This window comes from Oncorhynchus kisutch, linkage group LG29 (genome assembly GCF_002021735.2).
Source record: "Oncorhynchus kisutch isolate 150728-3 linkage group LG29, Okis_V2, whole genome shotgun sequence".
NCBI lineage: Eukaryota > Metazoa > Chordata > Actinopteri > Salmoniformes > Salmonidae > Oncorhynchus > Oncorhynchus kisutch.
In genome coordinates, this window is record NC_034202.2 from 23476920 (window position 1) to 23501048 (window position 24129).

The 24129-nt window shown below is 44.3% G+C and overlaps 1 protein-coding gene across 2 annotated transcripts; it reads right to left on the reverse strand.

Moving 5' to 3' along the window:
* Positions 1-1338: 1338 nt before the first annotated feature.
* Positions 1339-23629, reverse strand: LOC109873950 (gelsolin). 2 transcript variants are annotated; one of them, XM_020465655.2, is made up of 17 exons: positions 23486-23627; positions 17505-17702; positions 16881-17035; positions 16227-16388; positions 15565-15714; positions 15285-15374; positions 14998-15130; positions 14328-14632; positions 13871-14004; positions 13686-13776; positions 13455-13481; positions 11738-11908; positions 11443-11617; positions 11217-11344; positions 11059-11136; positions 3341-3401; positions 1339-3147 (listed from the first exon to the last, which is right to left on the reverse strand). In XM_020465655.2, exons 2-17 carry the CDS (start codon positions 17695-17697, stop codon positions 2978-2980), a joined length of 2223 nt encoding a protein of 740 aa, XP_020321244.1. In that variant the 5' UTR covers positions 17698-17702; positions 23486-23627; the 3' UTR covers positions 1339-2977. The 2 variants fall into 2 exon arrangements, with proteins under 2 accessions (XP_020321244.1, XP_020321245.1); XM_020465656.2 differs by lacking the exon at positions 13455-13481 and having other exon boundaries at positions 1346-3147; positions 23486-23629.
* Between the last annotated feature and the right edge of the window lie 500 nt (positions 23630-24129).

Genomic DNA, 24129 nt, shown 5'->3' on the forward strand with positions numbered 1-24129 from the left:
TTCGGGTTTAAGAGGTCTGATGTTAAGCAAACGAATGTCCTGTGCAAAATGTGTCGAAAGAGAATTGCTACGAAAAGCAGCAGCACAACCAACCCCTTCCATCACCTGCAACTGAAACAGGTGGGAATGGGAGGAATGCGTGAGACTACGCAATGATGATTCCACTCGCCTGAGTCCCAAAACGTCTGTTAATTCAAAGAGAAGCTACCATAGCCGGATTCTTTTCAGACGTAATCCCTTATGACAAGAAATGTTTGAGGTGGAATGAGAATGGATGCATTGACCTATTACATAGCGAAATATATGGTTTCAGTCTTTACAGTAGAAAAGTCAGGCTTTAAAAAGCTGATAAGTACAGTTGACCACAAATATCAGCTGCCAAGCCGTAGGTATTTAACGGAAGAAGCCCTGCCGCGATTATACACTGCTACCGGCGAAAGAGTCGCAGAGAAGCTGGCTAGTGTTTCTTATTTTTCCACCACAGAGCAGAACGTCAGAGCCGTACCGAAGTTTGACAGTCCACTACATCAATGAAGACTGGAAATTGCGAAATGTCTGCCTCCAGACGTCTAACTTCCTCGATGATCATACGGGTGAAGTAATGGCCCAGGGTCTCAATGACTCTGGCATCGTGGAAGATGAGCGAAGACCAACAGGTGTACATGACAACAGACAGCAGGAGCAAAAAAAACAACAACATTGCGCTTGAACAACTGGACCGGACTGCAGTGCTTTGGGCACAGGCTTCACCTCGCCATCGGTAAGTGGATAATTAAAGTGCATTCAAAAAAGTTATGTTCAGGCCAGCTGTAGGCTAATGTGTTAGTAGTTGTCATTCTGCCAATCCAATAGCAAATAACCATAGGCTGTTTTTAATTATAACAAATGAACTAAATTCATTATATAAATGAAATATACCAACAGCTAGTGGTCAACCATTCCTAAACAATAGAATAGACGTGTGGGTTTGTTAATTTGTTTTGCACAAATAGGCCCTGAGGCCTTGTATTTTTTTTCTTTTAATGAAGAAAATTCAGTTAAGAATTATGTCTGGGCCTTTTTAAATTTGTTTAGAGAAAAACAAGATATCAAGATATATATTGTGAATTGTCCAAACCTCTGAAAAAAATGTAGAGATTACTTTTTGGCCATATCGCCCATCCCTATATCAAGTTAATATTTTCACATCCACATCATTAACCTGTACTACAAAACATGAACTTGTATGTTAGTGTTACCTTCAAAGCTGTAGCGTGTTCTTTCCACTATGATTCAACCTTTAAATAAAAAGTATATACACACTTGAAATGGTATACGATGGAGACAACCCTCAACACATCTAGTGTCAGTGACATTGGGTTTTTTATTGAAACAATTGGGGAAAACAATTGACAGGTGTGATGTGGTGGCTAATGAGAGTTATAGCATCAAAGCTTTGGATTCCCGGTGAAGAACCACATTGTAAGGCTGCAGACAGAGCCAGGCCAACATGCACTGACCAGTGAGGAGAGGAGTGAGACACCTAGAATAGAAGCACTAAGGCCTGGGAAAACCATTGACAATTGTGGGTAGGCCGTCATTGTAAATAATAATTTGTTCTTAACTGACTTGCCTAGTTAAAGGTTAAATAAATTTAAAAAATAAAGAAATGAAGGTGCTCCTGTTGTGACACACCAAATAAAAACACAACTGGCCTGGTTCAGTCCCTCTCCCCTGCATTCCTTTCCATTATGGCAGAGAACCGCTGCATTCCTTTCCATTATGGCAGAGAACCGCAGCATTCCTTTCCATTATGGCAGAGAACCACAGCATTCCTTTCCATTATGGCAGAGAACCGCTGCATTCCTTTCCTTTCCCATTATGGCAGAGAACCACTGCATTCCTTTCCATTATGGCAGAGAACAGCTGCATTCCTTTCCATTATGGCAGAGAACCGCAGCATTCCTTTCCATTATGGCAGAGAACCGCAGCATTCCTTTCCATTATGGCAGAGAACCGCAGCATTCCTTTCCATTATGGCAGAGAACCGCTGCATTCCTTTCCATAATGGCAGAGCACTGCTGCATTGATGAGTAACTTCATACTGAACATGAAGTATTATAGATTAAGGCTATAATGGTTGTATTACTTGGGTGGGGTTATGTGTGGCAGTGTGTTTTCCTGCATTACCCCCTGCCTCTGGTTCAGAAGATTGTACACTGAACAAAAATATAAACGCAACATGCAAGATTTTCAAAGATTTTACTGAGTTACAGTTCATATAAGGAATGTCAATTGAAATAAATTCAATAGGCCCTAATCTATGGATTTCTGGGCAGGGGTGCAGCCATGGGTGGGCATAGCCCCACCCACTTGGGAGCCAGGCCCAGCCAATCAGAATGAGTTTTTCCCCACAAAAGGGCTTTATTACAGACTGAAATACTCCTCAGCTATTTGTGCGAATGCAACATTTCTGGTATCTTTTATTTCATTCTCATGAAACATGGAACCAACACTTTACATGTTGCGTTTATATTTTTGTTCAGTGTAATATGCTAAGTTCTTCATGTTGAAATTGTGAGATTCTGAATAGCGAGAGACAGTCTGTTGACATCGTAGAAATACATTTATAGCATATCTCACACATAAAATATATTTAAATATCCATGCAGATTCCCTTATCTAAGCCTGCGGTTCTATTTAAGCCCTTATTATTGGTCACTTACATGCTTATTTGCATATGTATAAAAGCTAATAAAGTATTATCAGGAGAGATTAATATAGTGCACCAGTGCTCTGTGTCAGCTCAACAGGTATATGAAAGCCTGTTCTACTCTCTCGATATATCTTTTTTTATTTATTCCAAAAAGCCTCCTCTCACTGGCAGTCAGAGGTAAGGACGTTGGCAGGGCATAAAGGGTTCAACCATTGAAAGTCTCATGACTGGAGCTGCTCAGTGTGTGTTGTAGAGCCAGGCAGCAGGGTTAAAGGTGAGGGTTCAGAGCTCCAGCTCAGCCATGGCACGCTCCAGGGGGTCGCTGGTCCAGTACTCATGGTCCCAGCCCAGGAACCAGCCGGTGAACGTGGGCGGCTCGAACCCTTGCTTGATCTTCACGATGGGCGTCCTGCGGTCACGGTTGGCAGGGTCTGACTCAATGTAACGCACAGCTAGGGGAGGAGGGGATTAAATGAGGGTTCTATAGAGGGCAGTTTTCCCAGTGGTAAACTTCTCAATCAAATGATTTTGGACATGAGTAATGCACTCAAAAGGCAGCATGCCATGTACATTCTCTATGGAAAACAGTCTAGATGATAATGAATGAATAATTAAATTCAGCAACAGTTTTCCATATTCACTTACCGGAGGCCATAGCCTCAGTCTTCTCCTCTTCATGGGCTTCATTCCCGATCCAGACAAACACCTAGAAGAGGATATTCAACCTACATTAGACTACGTACAGCAATTCAAATCAATTTCATTGGTTGTGTACATATATTTTGCAGATGTTGTCACGGATGTAGCGAAATGCTTATGTTCCTAGCTCCCAACAGTAACACCTAACAATACTGTGGCGTACCGCGGACAAGCCACCAGGGGGAGACTCATCGAGGCCTGGTGACAGAGAGTCTACATCACGCAGCGGTGGCTCCCTCTGCTGGATGTGCCAGATCTCGACGGGTCCTCCGGCCAAGACTAATTGGGGCTGATTGAGGCTGGTGAGTAACCATGGGGCTGATTGCTCACCAGCCATACGAGGCCCATAAAGCTACACGGGAGGGTTGGAGGTAGTAAGAGGTTGCTACTGGATAGACATGCTCACGGTCTTCTAGAACCAAGGGGCTCGGTGTTCTACACCAGAGTAGACAGCATTCCCCAGAGCCTAGAAGGTGGTAACCCGGAAGAGGTCTCCTGAAGGAGACTGGCTTCTATTATTTTCCTTTATTGTTTAAAATACATCAGTTTCAAGGGTGTTTATCACATTTATGTCAGTGTCTGATCTGTGTAAAAGTCTTGATCAAACCCCTTGGTCTGCCACAAGTGTTGGAGAATGCGGGCAAGTCTGACAACGTGGTCAGACCAGGGTTGACGTTTACGCAGTATCAGCATGGACGAGTTGATAGCTCAGTTAGTTTGGGCCCAACAAGCGCAACAGTACAGTCAGGAACGAACGCTGGAAGAACCGTGTCTACAGAAGCCCGCTTGAGGAAGTCAGGAAGCTGCGAGGAGAAACGCAGACCGAATTGCATCCCAATCAGTCCGTTTTTAATCAAGCTAATGGAAGATGACGACATCGAGACCTACCTCTGCGCGTTTGAATGGACAGCACTTCGGGAAGGATGGCCCAAGGCAAAGTGGGTGAGTCTGCTGGCATCGCTCCTGTCCGGAGACGCCCATAAGACATATTATGACCTCGACATCGAACAGGAGGCTAGCTACGGTTAGCGAGGGAGGTATTCAGCCGCTACGGGTACAACCTCCCCGTTATCAACAAAGTGGTCATGGATCACTTCTTACGGGCGTTATCTCATGACATGAAGAGGGCGACAAGCCTATGCGCGCCCCAGACCTTGGAGGACCTGTTGGGAGCCGTGGAGACGCACCAGAATACTGAGGCCCTGCTGAACAAGATGCAGGCTAGGACGGATGGATGACCCCACCACCGTACTCCCCAATCTGACAGTCATCCGGGCTAAAAGACTGCAGACCCGCGGAGAGACAGACGGGGGAGAGTCGACCCGCCGCCGACGACTCCAGGTGGATGAAGACCAAAGGAGGTGTTTTGAGTGTGGCTCCTGGGAACACATCGCTTGGAATTGCCCGGGTCAAGAAGAGTCGATGTTATCAGCGGGCCCTCGAGACGGAAGTTTACATACACCATAGCCAAATACATTTAAACTCAGTTTTTCACAATTCCTGACATTTAAACCTGGTAAAAATGATCTTTCTTGGGTCACTTAGGATCACCAGTCAGGTTACTAGGCTTCCTTGATCTCACATGGTTTTTCGGTTCTGCCCACAAATGTTCTATGGGATTGAGGTCAGGGCTTTGTGATGGCCACTCCAATACCTTGACTTTGTTGTCCTTGAACCCTCAGTCCAGCCTCTCTCAGCCTATTGCGGACAGTCTGAGCACTGATGGAGGGATTGTGCGTTCCTGGTGTAACTCGGGCAGTTGTTGCCATCCTGTACCTGTCCTGCAGGTGTGATGTTCAGATGTACCGATCCTGTGCATGTGTTGTTACACGTGGTCTGCCACTGCAAGGACGATCAGCTGTCCATCCTGTCTCCCTGTAGCGCTGTCTTAGGCGTCTCAAAGTATGGACATTGCAATTTATTGCCCTGGCAACATCTGCAGTCCTCATGCCTCCTTGCAGCATGCCTAAGGCACGTTCATAGGGACCCTGGGCATATAAGGCTGTAACGTAACAAAATGTGGAAAAAGAGAAGGGGTCTGAATACTTTCCGAATGCACTTGATCCAAGAAGGCGTAGTAGTGCAGACGCGTTTGTCATTGTCCCGCGTAAATTTTTTCTGTCTTTTTAAAATATATTTAAATCTCTTTTTTCCATTTTTAAATTAAATATACCTTCCGGCAACCCGCCTCACCCAATGTGATACGGATCTGCTATTTTTAGACCGTATAGCTAGAACCTCCATCAGAAGCTAGCCATCAGATGCTAACCAGCTAATTAGCTACTAGCTATTTAGTTATTGTTAGCCACTGCTAGCAGCCTTTACCTTTAGCTCAGACACCAGCCACTTTTAGCCTGGATAATACCCACCAGTGTGCACAGCGCAATATCAACCCTGAGCATACCAGACTGCTTTTTTACACTACATCACCAGATTCCTGCCGTAAGCTCTGGACCATTACTCCAGATCATCGCAGCTAGCTGCTACTGAGTGGCCCAGCCCCGAAGCTAGCATTGAGCCAGGCCCATCTCCCAGCCTGCTCAGTGGACCCTATGATCACTCGGCTACACAGCTGATGCCTCCCGGACTCTTTACTAACATGACTAGAAGCCACTACATCACCGGATTCCTGCCATAAGTTCTGGAACTTTGCATCGGAACTTCGCAGCTAGCTAGATGCTACCGGGTGGCTATAATAATAAGCATTTTTCTACGGCTGGCCATGCTTTCCACCTGGCTACTCCTACCCCGGACAACAGCACTGCACCCCCAACAGCAACTCGCCCAAGCCTTCCCCATTTCTCCTTCTCCCAAATCCATTCAGCTGATGTTCTGAAAGAGCTGCAAAATCTGGACCCCTACAAATCAGCCGGGCTAGACAATCTGGACCCTTTCTTTCTAAAATTATCTGCCGAAATTGTTGCCACCCCTATTACTAGCCTGTTCAACCTCTCGTTCGTGTCGTCTGAGATTCCCAAAGATTGGAAAGCCGCTGCGGTCATCCCCCTCTTCAAAGGGGGGGACACTCTTGACCCAAACTGCTACAGACCTATATCTATCCTACCGTGCCTTTCTAAGGTCTTCGAAAGCCAAGTCAACAAACAGATTACCGACCATTTCGAATCTCACCATACCTTCTCTGCTATGCAATCTGGTTTCAGAGCTGGTCATGGGTGCACCTCAGCCACGCTCAAGGTCCTAAACGATATCTTAACCGCCATCGATAAGAAACATTACTGTGCAGCCGTATTCATTGATCTGGCCAAGGCTTTCGACTCTGTCAATCACCATATCCTCATCGGCAGACTCGACAGCCTTGGTTTCTCAAATGATTGCCTCGCCTGGTTCACCAACTACTTCTCTGATAGAGTTCAGAGGGTCTGCTGTCCGGACCTCTGGCAGTCTCTATGGGGGTGCCACAGGGTTCAATTCTTGGACCGACTCTCTTCTCTGTATACATCAATGAGGTCGCTCTTGCTGCTGGTGAGTCCCTGATCCACCTCTACGCAGACGACACCATTCTGTATACTTCCGGCCCTTCTTTGGACACTGTGTTAACAACCCTCCAGGCAAGCTTCAATGCCATACAACTCTCCTTCCGTGGCCTCCAATTGCTCTTAAATACAAGTAAAACTAAATGCATGCTCTTCAACCGATCGCTACCTGCACCTACCCGCCTGTCCAACATCACTAACATCACATTGTGACCTGTACGCTCTCGTTGGCTGGCCCTCGCTTCATACTCGTCGCCAAACCCACTGGCTCCATGTCATCTACAAGACCCTGCTAGGTAAAGTCCCCCCTTATCTCAGCTCGCTGGTCACCATAGCATCTCCCACCTGTAGCACACGCTCCAGCAGGTATATCTCTCTAGTCACCCCCAAAACCAATTCTTTCTTTGGCCGCCTCTCCTTCCAGTTCTCTGCTGCCAATGACTGGCACGAACTACAAAAATCTCTGAAACTGGAAACACTTATCTCCCGCACTAGCTTTAAGCACCAACTGTCAGAGCAGCTCACAGATTACTGCACCTGTACATAGCCCACCTATAATTTAGCCCAAACAACTACCTCTTTCCCAACTGTATTTAATTTTTATTTATTTATTTATTTTGCTCCTTTGCACCCCATTATTTTTATTTCTACTTTGCACATTCTTCCATTGCAAAACTACAATTCCAGTATTTTACTTGCTATATTGTATTTACTTTGCCATCATGGCCTTTTTTGCCTTTACCTCCCTTCTCACCTCATTTGTTCACATTGTATATAGACTTGTTTATACTGCATTATTGACTGTATGTTTGTTTTTACTCCATGTGTAACTCTGTGTCGTTTTATCTGTCGAACTGCTTTGCTTTATCTTGGCCAGGTCGCAATTGTAAATGAGAACTTGTTCTCAACTTGCCTACCTGGTTAAATAAAGGTAAAATAAAATTAAAATAAAATAAAATTGTGGCTAACGCCCTTGTCACGAAGCTAGCACCAGTTAGCCTCGAGCCAGGCGCATCTCCCGGCTAGCAAACAAAATGACTCTACCTCTTTTGCCAATTGGCCTTTGTCGACAAGAAGCCCCGCCGATCCATCACGACTGGTCTGCCGACGTAATTCCGTCCGTTGTGCCCTCAACCGGCCTTTGCTGGACATCGGTGAAGACGCTTCTGCTAGCCCCGGCCTGCTATCTTTTTTAATGCCGTGTCTCCCGCTTGCTAGCATAGTAACGACTACCTAACGGCTTCCCTGTTTCATATATTGCTGTTCACTGGACCCTATGATCACCTGGCTACATAGCTGATGTTGCTGGACTGTTCATTAATCAAAGTACTCCATTTTGTTTATCTGTCAGCCCCAGCCTCCAACTCAGGCCCTGTGTGTAGTTTAACTGACCCTCTCTGCCCATTCATCACCATTTTACCTGTTGTTGTTGTCTTAGCTGATTAGCTCTCCCAATCAACACCAGGGATTGCTTTATGGCTCGTTTTATGTTTCTCTCTAATGTCAATATGCCTTGTATACTGTTGCTTAGAGTAGTTATCATTGTTATCATTGTTTTATTTTACTGTGGAGCCCCTAGCCCCACTCAACATGCCTCAGATACCTCTTTTATCCCACACATGCGTTGACCTCATAACTAGTGCCTCCAGAGATGCAACCTCTCTCATAGTCACCTAGGTTTAAAGAGATTTCCATCCCCAACTACAACATTTTCCGTCAAGATAGAACTGCCAAAGGGGGAGGAGTTAGCCTGCAGAGTTGTGTCATACTTTCCAGGTCTATGCCCAAACAGTTCGAGCTTCTAATTTTAAAAATTAATCTTTCCAGAAATAAGTATCTCACTGTTGTCGCCTGTCATAGACCCCCCCTCAGCTCCAAGCTGTGCCCTGGACACCAATTGATTGCCCCCCATCTATCTTCAGAGTTCGTTCTGCTAGGTGACTGGGATATGCTTAACACCCCAGCCGTTCTACAATCTAAGCTAGATGCCCTCAATCTCACACAAATTATCAAGGAACCCACCAGGTACAACCCTAAATCTGTAAACATGGGCACCCTCATAGATATTATTCTGACCAACCTGCCCTCCAAATACACCTCTGCTGTTTTCAATCAGGATCTCAGCGATCACTGCCTCATTCCCTGCATCCATTATGGGTTCGCGGTCAAACGACCATCCCTCATCCTGTCAAACGCTCCCTAAAACACTTCCGTGAACAGGCCTTTCTAATCGACCTGGCCCGGGTATCCTGGAAGGATATTGACCTCATCCCGTCAGTAGAAGATGCCTGGTTGTTTAAAATTAATTTCCTCACCATCTTAAATAAACATGCCCCTTTCAAAAGAAATGTAGAACTAAGAACAGATATAGCCCTTGGTTCACTCCAGACCTGACTGCCCTCGACCAGCACAAAAACACCCTGTGGCGTACTGCATTAGCATCGAATAGTCCCCGCGATATGCAAGTTTCAGGGAAGTCAGGAACCAATACACACAGTCAGTTAGGAAAGCAAAGGCTAGCTTTTTCAAACAGAAATATTTATCCTGCAGCTCTAACTCAAAAAAAGTTCTGGGACACTGTAAAGTCCATGGAGAATAAGAGCACCTCCTCCCAGCTGCCCACTGCACTGAGGCTAGGAAACACTGTCACCACCAATAAATCCACCGTAATCGAGAATTTCAACAAGCATTTCTCTATTGCTGGCCATGCTTTCTTCCTGGCTACCCCAACCCTGGCCAACAGCACCATAATTTGCAAATAAATTCATAAAAAAAAATGTGATTTTCAGGATTTTTTTTCTTCCTCATTCTGTCTGTCATAGTTGAAGTGTACCTATGATGAAAATTACAGGCCTTTCTCAACTTTTTAAGAGGGAGAACTTGCACAATTGGTGGCTGACTAAATACTTTTTTGCCCCACTGTATGTGGACAACTACAAATACCTAGGTGTCTGGCTAGACTGTAAACTCTCCTTCCAGACTCATATTAAGCATCTCCAATCCAAAATTAAATCTACAATTGGCTTCCTATTTTGCAACAAAGCCTCCTTCACTTATGCTAAAAAAATACCCTCGTAAAACTGACTATCCTACCGATCCTCAACTTCGGCAATGTAATTTACAAAATAGCCTCCAACACTCAACTCAGCAAACTGGATTCAGTCTATCACAGTGCCATCCGTTTTGTCACCAAAGCCCCATATACCACCCACCACTGCGACCTGTATGCTCTCATCGGCTGGCCCTCGCTACATATTCGTCACCAGACCCAATGGCTCCAGGTCATCTATAAGGCGGAGCGTTACCTAGCAAATCATTATCTCAGCTCTCTGGTCGCCATAACAACGCCCACCCGTAGCATGCGCTCCAGGTATATCTCACTGGTCATCCCCAAAGCCAACACCTCCTTTGGCTGCTTTTCCTTCCAGTTCTCTGCTGCCAATGACTGGAACGAATTTCAAAAATCGCTTAAGTTGGAGACTTATATCTCCCTCACTAACTTTAAGTATCAGCTATCTGAGCAGCTTACCGATCGCTGCAGCTGTACACAACCCATCTGTAAATAGCCCATCCAACTACCTACCTCATCTCCATATTGTTTTAAATTGACTTTTTTTGCTCTTTTGTACACTACTTGCACATCATCATCTGCTCATCTATCACTCCAATGTTAATTTGCTAAATTGTAATTACTTCGCTACTATGGCCTATTTATTGCCTTACCTCCTTACTCCATTTGTACACACTGTAAATAGATTTTTCTATTGTTATTGATTGTACGTTTGTTTATCCCATGTGTAACTCTGTGTTGTTTTTTGTCGCACTGCTTTGCTTTATCTTGGCCAGGTCGCAGTTGTAAATTAGAATTTGTTCTCAATTGTCCTACCTGGTTAAATAAAAGGTGAAATAAAATAAAAACACATGTATGTATATGATGATATGTATAGAAATGATGGACACTATATGAATAGAAAAGGTGTGTAGAGCAGTAGTTATATAGGATGAGCCTTGACTAGAATACAGTATATACACATGAAGTGGGTAAAACAGTATGAGAACATTATTAAAGTGACATTAAAATGAATCTGTTATCCACTGTGTTACTGTTAATACATCTTCACACTTAATCATATTCACATCTTAGAAAATACCACATGCTAATGTATCTACCTGATCCCATGTGTCCATGATCATGACATCATCGGTAGCCAGATCCTCTTGGGTCATCTCCCCAGGTACCTCCTCAATCTGGGTGGAGGAAACCAGGAGCATTAGAAAGACCAGGTTAATTAACCACGAATGGCTGAAAGTAATCATATGGGACTCACAATGAAGTTTCCGGTCTTGTTGGAGCAGGCAAAGAGCCTGGGTGGATGGGCGTCCATCTTGTCCTTGCTTCTCAGTCTGGAGGAGGTGCGGTATGCTGCCTTCCCTCCCAGAGCCTCCCAGTAGTCATCTGCACAGACACACAGCAGGCAGTTGGTTAGGGCATGCTACAGCCAGCCACAGAGCAAAGAAAAGCCTATGTTCATTGCCACAATGTACAGTACATACCAGTCTCTCCACCCTCAGACAGTTCTGAGGAGGACACCCCCAGAATGTCACAGAGCTGCTTGGTGCCATTTTTCTCAGTGTCACTGGCCCCCTGGCCCACCCACATGAACGAGGCTGCTGGGGTCACCAGGAGGAAGGTGTCGTTGGAGTTCAGGTTGGAGGACACAGCATCAACCTAGAGGTGGATGGATGAAACATGGTGTGTGGAAAATGACCACGAGTGTCATGTATTTAAATATAGTGCAGTTGAGTAGTTAATTTCAGAAAAACAGGGCACTATCGCCATGTTACTCACCTCCACAGCTCTTGTGCACCCTGCAGAGTTGGAGCGCACCTGGAAGAGTCGTGTTTCTGCAGGAGCGGACTGACCCCCGTCTCTGGACGTACCTCCCTTGTACACCACCATGGGCTGCCCCCTGAACAGGCTCATGAGGTGAGCTGGCTCCTTGCCCTGGACTACTCTCACCTGGACCACAGAGCAAACTACTTAACAAACATCTATACAGCAGTTGGACACATTGTTAATCATGGTGATTCATGCTGGATAATTTTACAAAAATAATTGTCTGTGCAATAAGAAATTCTGAGACCAAATGCAGAGAAAATCAGGAAGCAGTGGATCTTTGGAAGAATATAATTGTAGCCTTGCATACGTCTACAATAATACCCCACAGGGTGGCATCAGTGAGCTCTGAACAACAACAGGCTAGGAAAACTCTGACAGAGTTAAGTGTTCCATGGCGCTCCCTACCCTAATCTCCCAGCATGCTGTGCGCCTGTCTGTATGTCTAGCTGTCTGACAGCAGGGCGTCCTGTTTGCTGGATGCAGCCAGCTTGCCTCGTCATCCCCCAGCACAATGGGGGCCTTCTCTCCCCCTCCCAGGCCGATGGACTGTGTGGCTATCTCACTGTTCAGTCACTCAAGAGTGTGTTTATTCTCCTCTCAACACCATTCCTGAAAGTTTGGGACCTGCGTGGGCCTGCACAAAGCGTAGTTTCAGATTTTTTCTCCCAAAATTGGAGACTGCTGGACAGGGGGCATATTGAGTGAAATAAGGAGCCTCTGTACTGAAAACTTGTGAGGCAAGGTTCCATGTTTATTGTGCTGACTTATTTCCATGCATTAAGTTAGTCTAATTGCTGTTTATTTTGCGTGACTATGAATTATACTGTTCCAAATGTATGGGAGATGACCTGCGTCATCAGCGTTTCGACTTCATGGACAGTTGCTTGGAACATTAACAGGTTTGTGATGGAAGTTTTCACCCTGGTGGGCTTCTACACAAACTTAGGATCACTGTTAGTCATGCATTAAAACACATCAATAACATAACTACGCAGGGCACGGCAAACATTTTCACACTGTACATAGACAGGAGGGTGAGACACTGACAGGCATAGACAGACACACAGCAAGAGATGGTCACAGACATTCCCAGAGCATCAAACCTTATACAGAGCCAAGGCATGATCTAGTTAAATCATAAAGAACTGCAGCATACAAGAAAACCTAGAATCACTGTTGGCCTCTAGATAACCTATGCAATGGTCCTTGCTTGAGTAGAACTAAGTTCTTAAGGACAAGCAAGAGAGCTCTTTTCCCCCCACTGCAGGCCAGAAAATAGGCTGGTCTGGGAACAGTAGTATGTGTCAGAGTGGTCGTGAGTGGCGCAGCGGTCGAAGGCACTGCTTCGCAGTGCTAGAGGCATCACTTCAGTCCTGGGTTTGATCGTGATTCCACAATTGGCCCAGCGTCGTCAGGATTAGGGGAGGGTTTGGCCGGGGTAGGCCATCATTGTAAATAAGAATTTGTCCCTAACTGACTTGCCTAGTTAAATAGATAATGCAACAGAATCAGGGAGGGCAAAGGGAACTCCCTCATAAACATGGCTTTGGAATGTCCTGTTTGATTTCTCTGTAAACACATTGAGCCATGTCAGTTAAATACACAGATTCTAAGTCCCCCATGCCTGGGCTATGTACTGAGTCATGCAGCCCTGGCAGAGGAGTACCTGGGTGGTAATAGGAGCCCCAGCAACCTGGAAAAAACAAAGAGTCAGGAAATGACAGGAAGCAATGAGAGGAGGAGGGAGATGAGGAAAAGGGAGAATGAGCGGACACACTGGTAAGGAAGGAGGTTACTGGGCTGAATACAGATGAGGCCAAGAGGAAAGTATAGAAAAAAGGAATATGCGATGGGAAAAGAAAGCCACTTCTTCCATTCACAAACACCCACTCATTACCTGCACAGGCCCACCACCAAGCTCATCGTCCAACTGGGCACCCAAGATGGCTGAAGCACCAATTTCGTCCTGGGAAGAATCACTTCCCTGCCTGAGAGACTCCAGTTAGCATGCAAAATATCTCTTATGATAGTTTCTACTGTTTATTTTCCATCATTTTAATTCTACTTTAATGTCTATCTTACCACATGTAGATAATGTGCCCTTGGCGTCCTCCATGGTGATAGTTGTAGAGGATGATGTAACTGTCTCCCCCATAGAATTGTCCATGTGTGGAGGGGTCCACTTCCACCTTGTCTGATCCCTCAATACGCCAGATCTGTACATGAACATACACATGATGTGACCCCTAGTTGTGGCAGGCTACTGAAACAAAGCTGTATATGTAAATACAGTGTGTATCACGCATAATCATGTCCCTCTCATTTGATTGCTATCTGTTTTACTATTTAATATCCTTCCTGTTTTGACTGCATCTGGCTGAAACCCACACATGACTGCCTCACAGAATGCAATTACTGTATAATAGACCTACTATGTAAAGTTGACAGTTACTAATAGCAATACATAGTTACTCTAAGAAAGATGAATGGGAAGGCTTGCTGTCTACACATGCTCCAGCCCCTCCTCTCGTCCGCTCACCTGCTTCTCTCCGTTGCCCCCGTCCACCATGCCGTGCTGGGCAGCCATGGCAGGGGAGTCGTGGAGCGTGGCGGCATCGAAGGACACCTTCGCTATCTTGGCGATGCTGTTGGAGACATAGGCCACGCCCAGGCCCTCTGTCTGGTCCTTGTCACGCCAGTTCTTGAAGAACTGCTTGAAGAGCGGCGTCTCTCCCATCTCCGGCAGGATCTGCACCTGGGTGTGTTTGGGGTAGCCCATCTTCTTGATGAACTCATCTGCTGCTTTCATGGCTGCCTTACGCTCCTCCAGGTTGGCTTCTTTGCCTGGGTGAGAGTGTGCGGGAGGGAAGAGAAATACAAAAAAATAGGTTTCATTAATTAAACCACTTAGAAACTCTAATGGCTGAAAATCAACATCTACGTATAACTGTCAGCATGGTTGATAACAGAGGACCATTATCTTTTAAAAGAAGAACCCCCTTCTAGTTGCATCATTATCTCGGTGGGAGTTCATGTGACACTGTTCAATGTCTCATTCTTTAAATGTGGTCTGTAATGCTACACTTTAAGTGTTACCAAATGGACATGAAAGCAACCATACCATGCCAAAACAAGTCTAGCTATTGTGCTTTAATTGACTTGCTGAATCAGCTGATGATAATATTTGATATTGGGTGACCCCAACAGACCTTTCCAGACGAAGATCTTGCCATCAGAGCCATGATCCAGGATGAAGCAGTCGCTGGACTCCAGTGCACTCTGGGAGAATGGGTTCTCTGCTGCCACCATGGACATGGCCATGTCTCCACTGCCATTGGACACCTGGGGGAGAGGAGGAGAGACAGAAGAAGAGTTGTAGAGGAGAGATCAGAGATGTGTTTTTCTCTTGATAGCCACAGGTGAATGTGAAAAGTCCTCATAATGCAACTAGACCAGTTGGATGTTCGTTTCAGTGGTTTGTTCACTGTTCTCCAACCTTGTACAGTTTGGCCATTTTCCTGTTTGAGGCATCTGCTTTGATGTCATCAGAGGATCCTTCAGGCAGGTCTGATTTATCTCCCAGAACCTGAAGACGCACAGAGAAAATCCCTTTTAGATATACTTCAGAAAAGAAAACAATAATTTTACCACAGCTGGAGTTCATTCAAACGTCCATTATGCATCATTAAACATCATAATGGACGTCAACAAATCACAGACATAGAGTTAAAGAGAGTAGGAAGACCCTCCTGTTCTTTAGTAGTTTATGATCTCACCTCTATCATCTTATCTCTCTCCGCACCCTCGTCACACACGTACACGCGGGCTCGCCCACTGCGCTCGTTGTCACGGATACCCTTGGCAACCTGGGTGGCCTTCAGCTTCTCAAAGCGGTTGCTCTGGGAGCCACACCACTGGTAGATCTCCTGTGGGAGGAGACAGGGATACACAACACAAAAGAGGAATAAACTAAGGAGCTTTTATTCATTTTATTTGATTATTCTTGTTTTGTTTTATACTCTTTGATGTACGGTGTTCTTGTTTTGTTTTATACTCTTTGATGTACGGTGTTCTTGTTTTGTTTTATACTCTTTGATGTACGGTGTTCTTGTTTTGTTTTATACTCTTTGATGTACAGTGATCTTGTTTTGTTTTATACTCTTTGATGTACGGTGTTCTTGTTTTTTTTTGAAAGGCGCATAAAATCCCATGTATCATGATTATTATGTGGTCAGCATCGACCATAAATTAGTTTGCAAGAATTCTAAGGGCACTTGTACAATCTCTCTATTAAATGTTTATATTTTAAGCAAGATATAAAACTTACATTGTACATGCTTCTCTGTTTTATCATGTAAATGTGACACCAATGTTTGACGCCGTGTCCTATATGAAACTTAAAAGTCCCCCTGTCTCCCTCAGGCTGATGGTAACTCACGCTGCCCAGGTCCAGGATGAAGCAGTCTCCCTGGTTGAAGCTGTCCCAGCTGACAGGCACCTCCGTTGCCCTGACAACACGGCGACCTTTGACCTGCAGTACCCGCTGCATAACCACCTCGTTGGTGACCACATGTTTGAACCCAGATGCCACACCTCCTTTCTAAAACAGTGACAAATGATATGGTACAGTTATTATGCAGGTAGCCTAGTGGTTAGAGTGTTGTGCCAGAAACTGAAAGGTTGCTGGATCGAATCCCTGACAAGGTAAAAATCTTTCGTTCTGCACCTGAACAAGGCAGTTAACTCACTGTTCCCCAGTAGGCCGTCATTGTAAGTAAGAATGTGTTCTTAACTGACTTGCCTAGGTAAATAAAGGTTAAATTCATTTAAAAAAACATTTAATGGAATCATTCGCATTTCTAGGACACATTTCGCCATACAATTCCAATTTCTATGAATTGTATGGAGGAATACTTTATACTTTATTCCCATTAAAAGGTTGATTAGGTTGGTTACTCCATAACCATTCAGGTATAGACTACTGCATAGTGCATAACAATAACCCCGCCTGAGGTATGAATGCAATATCATGTATCATGGACAGGATTGTAGCAATAATGGCAAAAGAAAATGATCTCAAATAATATCTCACCAAGTACTTCAGTCCAGCCTTGAAGTAACCCAGGAATACTTTGGACTCATGTCCCTGGACCTCGCGGTACTGGATGGGTTTACCCCCCAGATAGTCATCCATCTGGACTGTGAAGATGGCTGCTGCTCCACTCTCATCCTGGGTGCAGAAATCGCCTGGAGCAGAGAAACCACAGATGTTACACACTGAATTACAACATTTTGCTCTCAGGTCTATCAATGGAGGCCCATCCCCCAATGGCTGCTTAGTCTGCTAGATTTCACAGATGTCACTGATTACTATTTCCCTAAAGCAAAACCCAATTGATACATACCGGTACAATGAATGAACCTAGTTTGGGCATCACTCACTTAGTACATTTCCCATAACATTCTGCTAAGGTTCGATCTAACAGGCTACCTAAAAGTAGGCATGATCAATACAATAAAATGGGCCTGACTCAGCACTCTGCCAGTGTACATCAATCATAGAGATAGAATTACACTCAATATGGCCTCCGGGCCACCCATCACAGTACATTGACATCAAGAAAAAACCCCGTTCTAGTAATTATATTTCTATGACCTCAATCATATCCACCAGGCTTTGTAATGCAACCCATCCTGCTCCTGGTTCTGTCCTCACCCAGCCAGAAGTGCAGGTCATACTGCAGGTTCCCGGAGCGCTGCTTGATGGTGTTCAGGACCAGGTAGGCGTCTCCCGTGTAGAAGCTTCCATACAGGTTCTCTGGCACGGCCACCAGGTCAAACTTCTCAATCCTCCACACCTGCAGGCCCGCCTGTTGGCCAGCCTTCTCAAACTCAGGATGGTACACCATGCTGCCTGCATGGAGAAATCACACACACTGGGTTAGAAGGTATGGATGATGTATAGAAGATCGTTGTTAACCAATTATAGTTAGGATTTGACAGTTACTGCTAAGAGAAATGGGTTATTCTGCAAGGACTCTTTCAAAATCGCTCTAGTGAAAAACAATCAACGTCAATCTTTAGTATTTGTGGGTATAGTTTGCAGAGGGGAGCCACTCCCTTTACTCAGAGATGTTGCCATGGATATAAAGTTTCAAGTAGTGAGTTATTAATGTCCAGTTGGTGGAATGACTCATTGGTGCCCTGTGCTCTGGGTGTTTCCTTCTCTCTCTGAACAGGAAGTGCTGTGACTCAATTTGGAACAGACAGCCCCAGCACTGATGCCACCACAGGACGACATAGGAGGCTGGTGGCACCTTAATTGGGGAGGACGGGCTTGTGGTAATGGCTGGCGTGGAATAAGTGCATTGGTATCAAACACATGGTTTGATGCCATTCCATTTGCGTCGTTCCAGACATTATTATGAGCCATCCTCCCCTCAGCAGCCTCCACTGCAGGATGAGTGTGTGTAGAGAAGAGAGGGGAGACTCCCCAGGAGAGACCAAAGATGAACTACAGCACAGTGCACACACACACCCCAATGGACTGGTCCACAAATATCACACTTCATTCATATCAGAAACAAAAAAGCCAAGAGGAGCTCTATTAAAAGCTTCAAGTGTGTGCCTACGCTCAGTGAGATTACCACCTACTGAACTTGAGGTAATTTTGGCATGTGGCCATTTTTTTGATTTTGAAGACATTAGCAGTATATCCTGTTGATGTCTAACTGGCAGACAACTCCTTCCTCCTATCCTCTTTGCAGGTCACTATAATGACCATAGAAAAGCATTTCCAGAATGTCTAGCTGCCAGGCAATCATGCCTCAGTTGGTTCCTGTACAATAGCCCTGCCACACATTGTTTCCACATCACCCAGACCTGTAAGTTGTTGCCCACTGAGAGGAAAGTGTCAGACATCCTATATGTTTAAATCTTTCGTAAGCAGTGACTAATCAAGATAAGTGGTGACTTCATCAATTTTCTAAAACACAACAGTTCAAAAAGAATACTGAAAATGACTATTACTGTAGGCCCACATCCACACAGCATAACACACCCTGAATCAATTAGATCCACACTTAACGTTCCAGACAGCTTACACAGGCTGTTCTGTGCACCTAAATAAGGCTGTGTTCTAGAGAGAACACAGCTTCTAAAAACACAGCGTCTGCACCGCGGTCAATCTGCGTGCCTGTCGACTCTAGACTCCAACTCATTTATTTAGAAAAAGACTGCGGTTTGAGCAGGCTCCTTCTCAGTTTGTATGACTAACCGTCAGCATCAGAGCAGGCCTTGCCATTCTTCTTGACAGCCCACTGGCCACAACCATGGAAAGAATCCGCTCGTGACCTTGTTTGGGAGAGAGAAGTCGTTGGTTCAAAATTCATGCAACCCTGACCCGAAGAATCTGGGGTTCCTTTTTCTTCGGTCTCTTCTCCTCTTTTAAACCTTTGACTTATTTCACAAACAGCCACACATTATTTTTACTCTCTCTTTTCTGACATGAAGACCTGGTAATAGAGAGAACAGCTGCAGCTCACTGTGTTTCCATGCCTCCATATATTTGCATTGCGGGAAATTCCTCATGGCAACATGTGTAGAATAGCAGGAAATTAGCTCAGGGATTCTTGAAAGTTGGGACAATCCTTGTTCAGCAGGGAAACTTTGTTTTTATAGTATATTTTTATTTTGTTGCATTATTTGAGCTTATCATTTACATTAAGGGGAATCTTATGAGGAAAATATTTGTTTTGGGAATTTCTAAATAGTTTCAATATTATTAATTTCCGTGTAGGCACTATGCCTGGAAATGACCAAAGGATGCCAATTTCAAACTCTCCAAAACATTCTAAAAACAGGAAATAATGGATATTAACTTAAAAATGATTTGATGTAGTTTCGTGCAATAGCCCTCTGTGGCTTTAAACAATATTTCTCTAAAAACTGGGATTGCTAAAAGAATCTGTCAGATTTGTCAAAAATCCTAAATGAATCAGGGATGAGCAGGGTCATCTATAGCATAAGGACCCATTATTCATGTCCTCATTACATGTAGTGCAACAAGACCACTCATGGTCTATAACGTTCTCTACTTTTGATAGATTTAAACAAACAATATTGGAATCACCATGGTTACAACCATAAACTGTCAATTCCATCTGCCTGAAAGATTACAATAGAATATACATTTTGGTTCAAATAGGTTACATTTTGCTGACTCCATCAGATTTATTTGTAACGTCAACTCTGTTAAAGAGCTGAAATATCTGATAGAATGGTTGTTTTTATTGGAGATTTTTTAATTAATAATTTTCCATACTGTTTATATTGAGCTTTTATTTTTAGAAGCAGAAATACACTATATACACAAAGGTATGTGGACACCCCTACAAATTAGTGGATTTGGCTATTTCAGCCACACCAGGTGAATCAAATCGAGCACAAAAGGGCCTCCCGAGTGGCGCAGTGGTCTAAGGCACTGCATCGTAGTGCTAGAGGCATGACTACAAACCCAGGTTCGATCCCGGGCTATATCACAACCCACCGTGATCCGGAGTCGCATAGGGTAGCGCACAATTGGCCCAGCATCATCTGGTTTAGGGGAGGGTTTGGCCAGGGGAGATTTACTTGGCTCATCGCCCTCTAGCGACTCCCTGTGGAGGGCTGGGCGCCTGCAGGCTGACCTCGGTTCATCAGTTGAACGGTGTTTACTCTGACACATTGGTGCGGCTGGCTTTCGGGTTAAGTGGGCGGGTGTTAAGAACCGGGGTTTGGCGGGTCATGTTTTGGAGGACCTTCGCAGCGATGAGATAAGATCAAGGGTTAAATACAAAAATAATAATAACTGAGCACACAGCCATGCAATCTCCATAGACAAACATTGGCAGTAGAATGGCCTTACTGCAGAGCTCAGTGACTGCCAATGTGGCACCATCATAGGATGCCACCATCAAGTCAGTTCATCAAATTTCTGCCCTGCTAGAGCTGCCCAGGTTAACTGTATGTGCTGTTATTACGATGTGGAAATGTCACCAAAGTGGTAGGCCACACAAGCTCACAGAACGGGACCGCCAAGTGCTGAAGCACGTAGCGCATAAAAATCATCTGTCCTCCCTTGCAACACTCAATACTGATTTCCAAACTGCCTCTGGAAGCACAAGAACTGTTGTGTACGCCAAGCAGTCGTACACAAGTCTAAGATCACCATGGGCAATACCAAGCGTCGTCTGGAGTGGTGTAAATCTCGCTCCCATTGGATTCTGGAGCTGTGGAAACGTGTTCTCTGGAATGATGAATCATGCTTCACCATCTGGCAGTCTGATGGACAAATCTGGGTTTGGCGTATGCCAGGAGAACGCTATCTGCCCCAATGCGTAGTGCCAACTGTAAAGTTTGGTGGAGGAGGAATAATGGTCTGGGGCTGTTTTGAGTATGTTCTCAACTCAGTCACTGATGGCTAACCCCCTTAAGATTGTCAATATTCTGAAAAAAATATTTGAATTACTATTGTGCAACATACAGTATGATTAAATAATTGAATTATCTATGCCACTGCTAGCTAGGCTATACTAGCAGAGGTTACTATGTGCATGTTATGTTTCAACACAAGCTACACTCACTCACTTCTCTAATGATAATCTGCTCTGTGTTCTGTCCAGAGACCCAGAGGGGGTAGTTTAGTAGACTCCACACCCCACAGGAGGGAGTATAAATAGAACAGGTCATGTGACTGCTGGTCCCAGCCTCATTGGCACATGGGAAAAAGGGACTGTGTTACTCCGTGCAAAATCTCAGGACCTCAGCAAGTCATAACCCCTCCCTCTTCTCCACAACCACGTAAAAGTGAGTCAGTCATTCCAGGATTCTCACCCCCAGAGACTTGCTGCTGGCCTGCATATGGTGCACCCCTCCCCCGTGAACCAGCCCTTTCCTCAGTATCAGATGAACTGAAGAAAAGCTTCTGGGTTGGCTGGTGCAAAGCCTTCAAACTGGGAAGGGGGGATGCTGGATTTGATCCACTGCATAGAACTGATAGCTGTTTCTATAAACCAATCGTGTGACTGATTACATTGAACAAATGAGGAGAGAGGATGTTTTAGAATTTTTCTGTTTGGATGTTCCCTAATTTTTGCTCATCGATCAGATCTTAGAGTTCAAGAGTTACGTTTTAAAATCAAATCAATGCATAATGCATTGATAATCAAAAATTCTGTTTGCAAGATACATTTCTCAGCACTTAGTGGAGGATTCAGGGGTGACTCATTTTCTCCACTCAGGCTCCTCCCTCAGGCCTCTCCTTCAGATATCCACTCATCCACACACACACACACACACACACATTCATGCTACACATATTACATACTGGTCTCTCTCTCTCTCTCTCGGGTAAAAAATCAACACACACAGATAAACACACACACTAATGATTGGTTATTGTTCCAGCTAACAGTGGAATAAAGTTTGATAAAGTGAGTCACATGGGGATTAGGTGTGCTGAAATCTGTGGTGTCAGACAGCTGGCCTTGGTCTGGGCCCTCTCACAGCTGTGTGTGTAAGATTTAGACACAACAATTCCCCTGCTGACTGAGTGCCAGAGTGCTCTGTCTCACACATGCAAAAACAGTTTTTAGAGTTGTGAGTGTTACTATGGTGTCTATGAAGTCCATTTAAAGATAGGAGAATGCCCAGCTGTTGATGGGATATGCCCAGTAGGCCTAAACAAATGGGCAATGTGTGGCATTTGATTGACACGCCCTTTCTCAGCCTTTTCAACAATATACATTAACAAGAGGAATATTTTGATATTCCAAAATGAAAAGTGACCAGAAAAAATGTAAGAAGAAAATCTTTCTAGAATTTGTACATATAAAATGTCTATACAAATGTAAATAATGTTGTAAAAAAACCTTTACTTTTTCTTAAAATATAGTTTCCTTTACACTACAGGGGCAGCATGAAAGTATAGCATACTTAATATAATAATGGTGTTATCAAATATATTGTGCGTGGAAATATAATCCGACCTGAGTTTGACGTGCTTTTCTTTTTGTTCTCTTTTTTTTGGCAAATGTCATTGCTTTTCCTATGTTTTAATCCACGTTTTCTCGTCTCTGTCCATATATGGCATCCTTAGATATCATGATATGGCAATGCTCAATTTAATATAATTGTGTCTATGTTAACATTTGGTCATTCATAACGATGGCTGTTTTACTCCAATTACGCACATTTACGAACAACAAAGCAACATTGACGAAATAGAGGACCCATACACAGAAGGAGGGAGAAAATACTCGACCCCCCCACGTAAAGTTGCTGCAAATAAGTGTCCAACCAACGAAACATCCCAGGTACTATAGAACTGACTGCAAATTTCGTTTTCAGAATATATCTCGTAGCCTATAATGATAATCGAAAGAATATAAAGGTCAGGTTCTGGTTAAAACAAAGCTTTAAAAGGCTTCTACATTTATGCATTGATTTGAAGCGTCATTGTAACAAAGGCACCGGAGGGGCGGTCCACAATGTCTACGTAGCCAATAATGATAATAGAAAGAATATAACGGTCCGGTTCTGGTTAAATCAGAGCTTTAAATGGATTATACATTGCTGCAATGACTTGATGTGTCATTGTAACAAAGGCACCGGAGTGGCGCTCCACAATGTCTAACATTTAAAAATGGAATTTCTTACCTTATGCTGTCTGATTTAGACGTTTTCTAGGCCGCGGTGGGTATTTTGGTGATGCGGGACAGGAGAGGGTTTAATTCGACAGGACTATGTTGCTTGGCAGGGTATATTGGTGCGTCTGGTCTGGCCCGGGCAACTCCCCTCTATGTCATTAACAGGGCCTCCCCCACCTACAAATGGAGTAACCTGGCATTTAACCCCGCCTTGTCTGGATGACAACGACAGATGACAACGCAGCATGATGGTTGACTATTACAGCTGCGTCTTGCAGATTCTCTGTTTTTAACGGATTGTTTGAAAGCACATAATTAAAATGACCTCTCTTTTTCTCAGTGTTATGCATCCAAACGTGGCCATAAAGCACTGAAAAACGATTAGCTTGTGTTGCAGTTTATTTTGACAACACTTTGATAAAAAAGATCAAATATCCCCTTTTGATTTACCTAGGCCGTCATTGTAAATAACAATTAAGAATTTGTTCTTAACTGACTTGCCTAGTTAAATAAAGGCACAATAAAAATAAAATAAAATACCTCTTCACTGTTGGAGAGTCATTATGAAGGCCAGTGAAGTCTGCCTGTTGGAGAGACCATGGCACCATCTGCTGGTAAGGCTAAAGTAGACTCAGAAAACTAAAGTACAGTCGT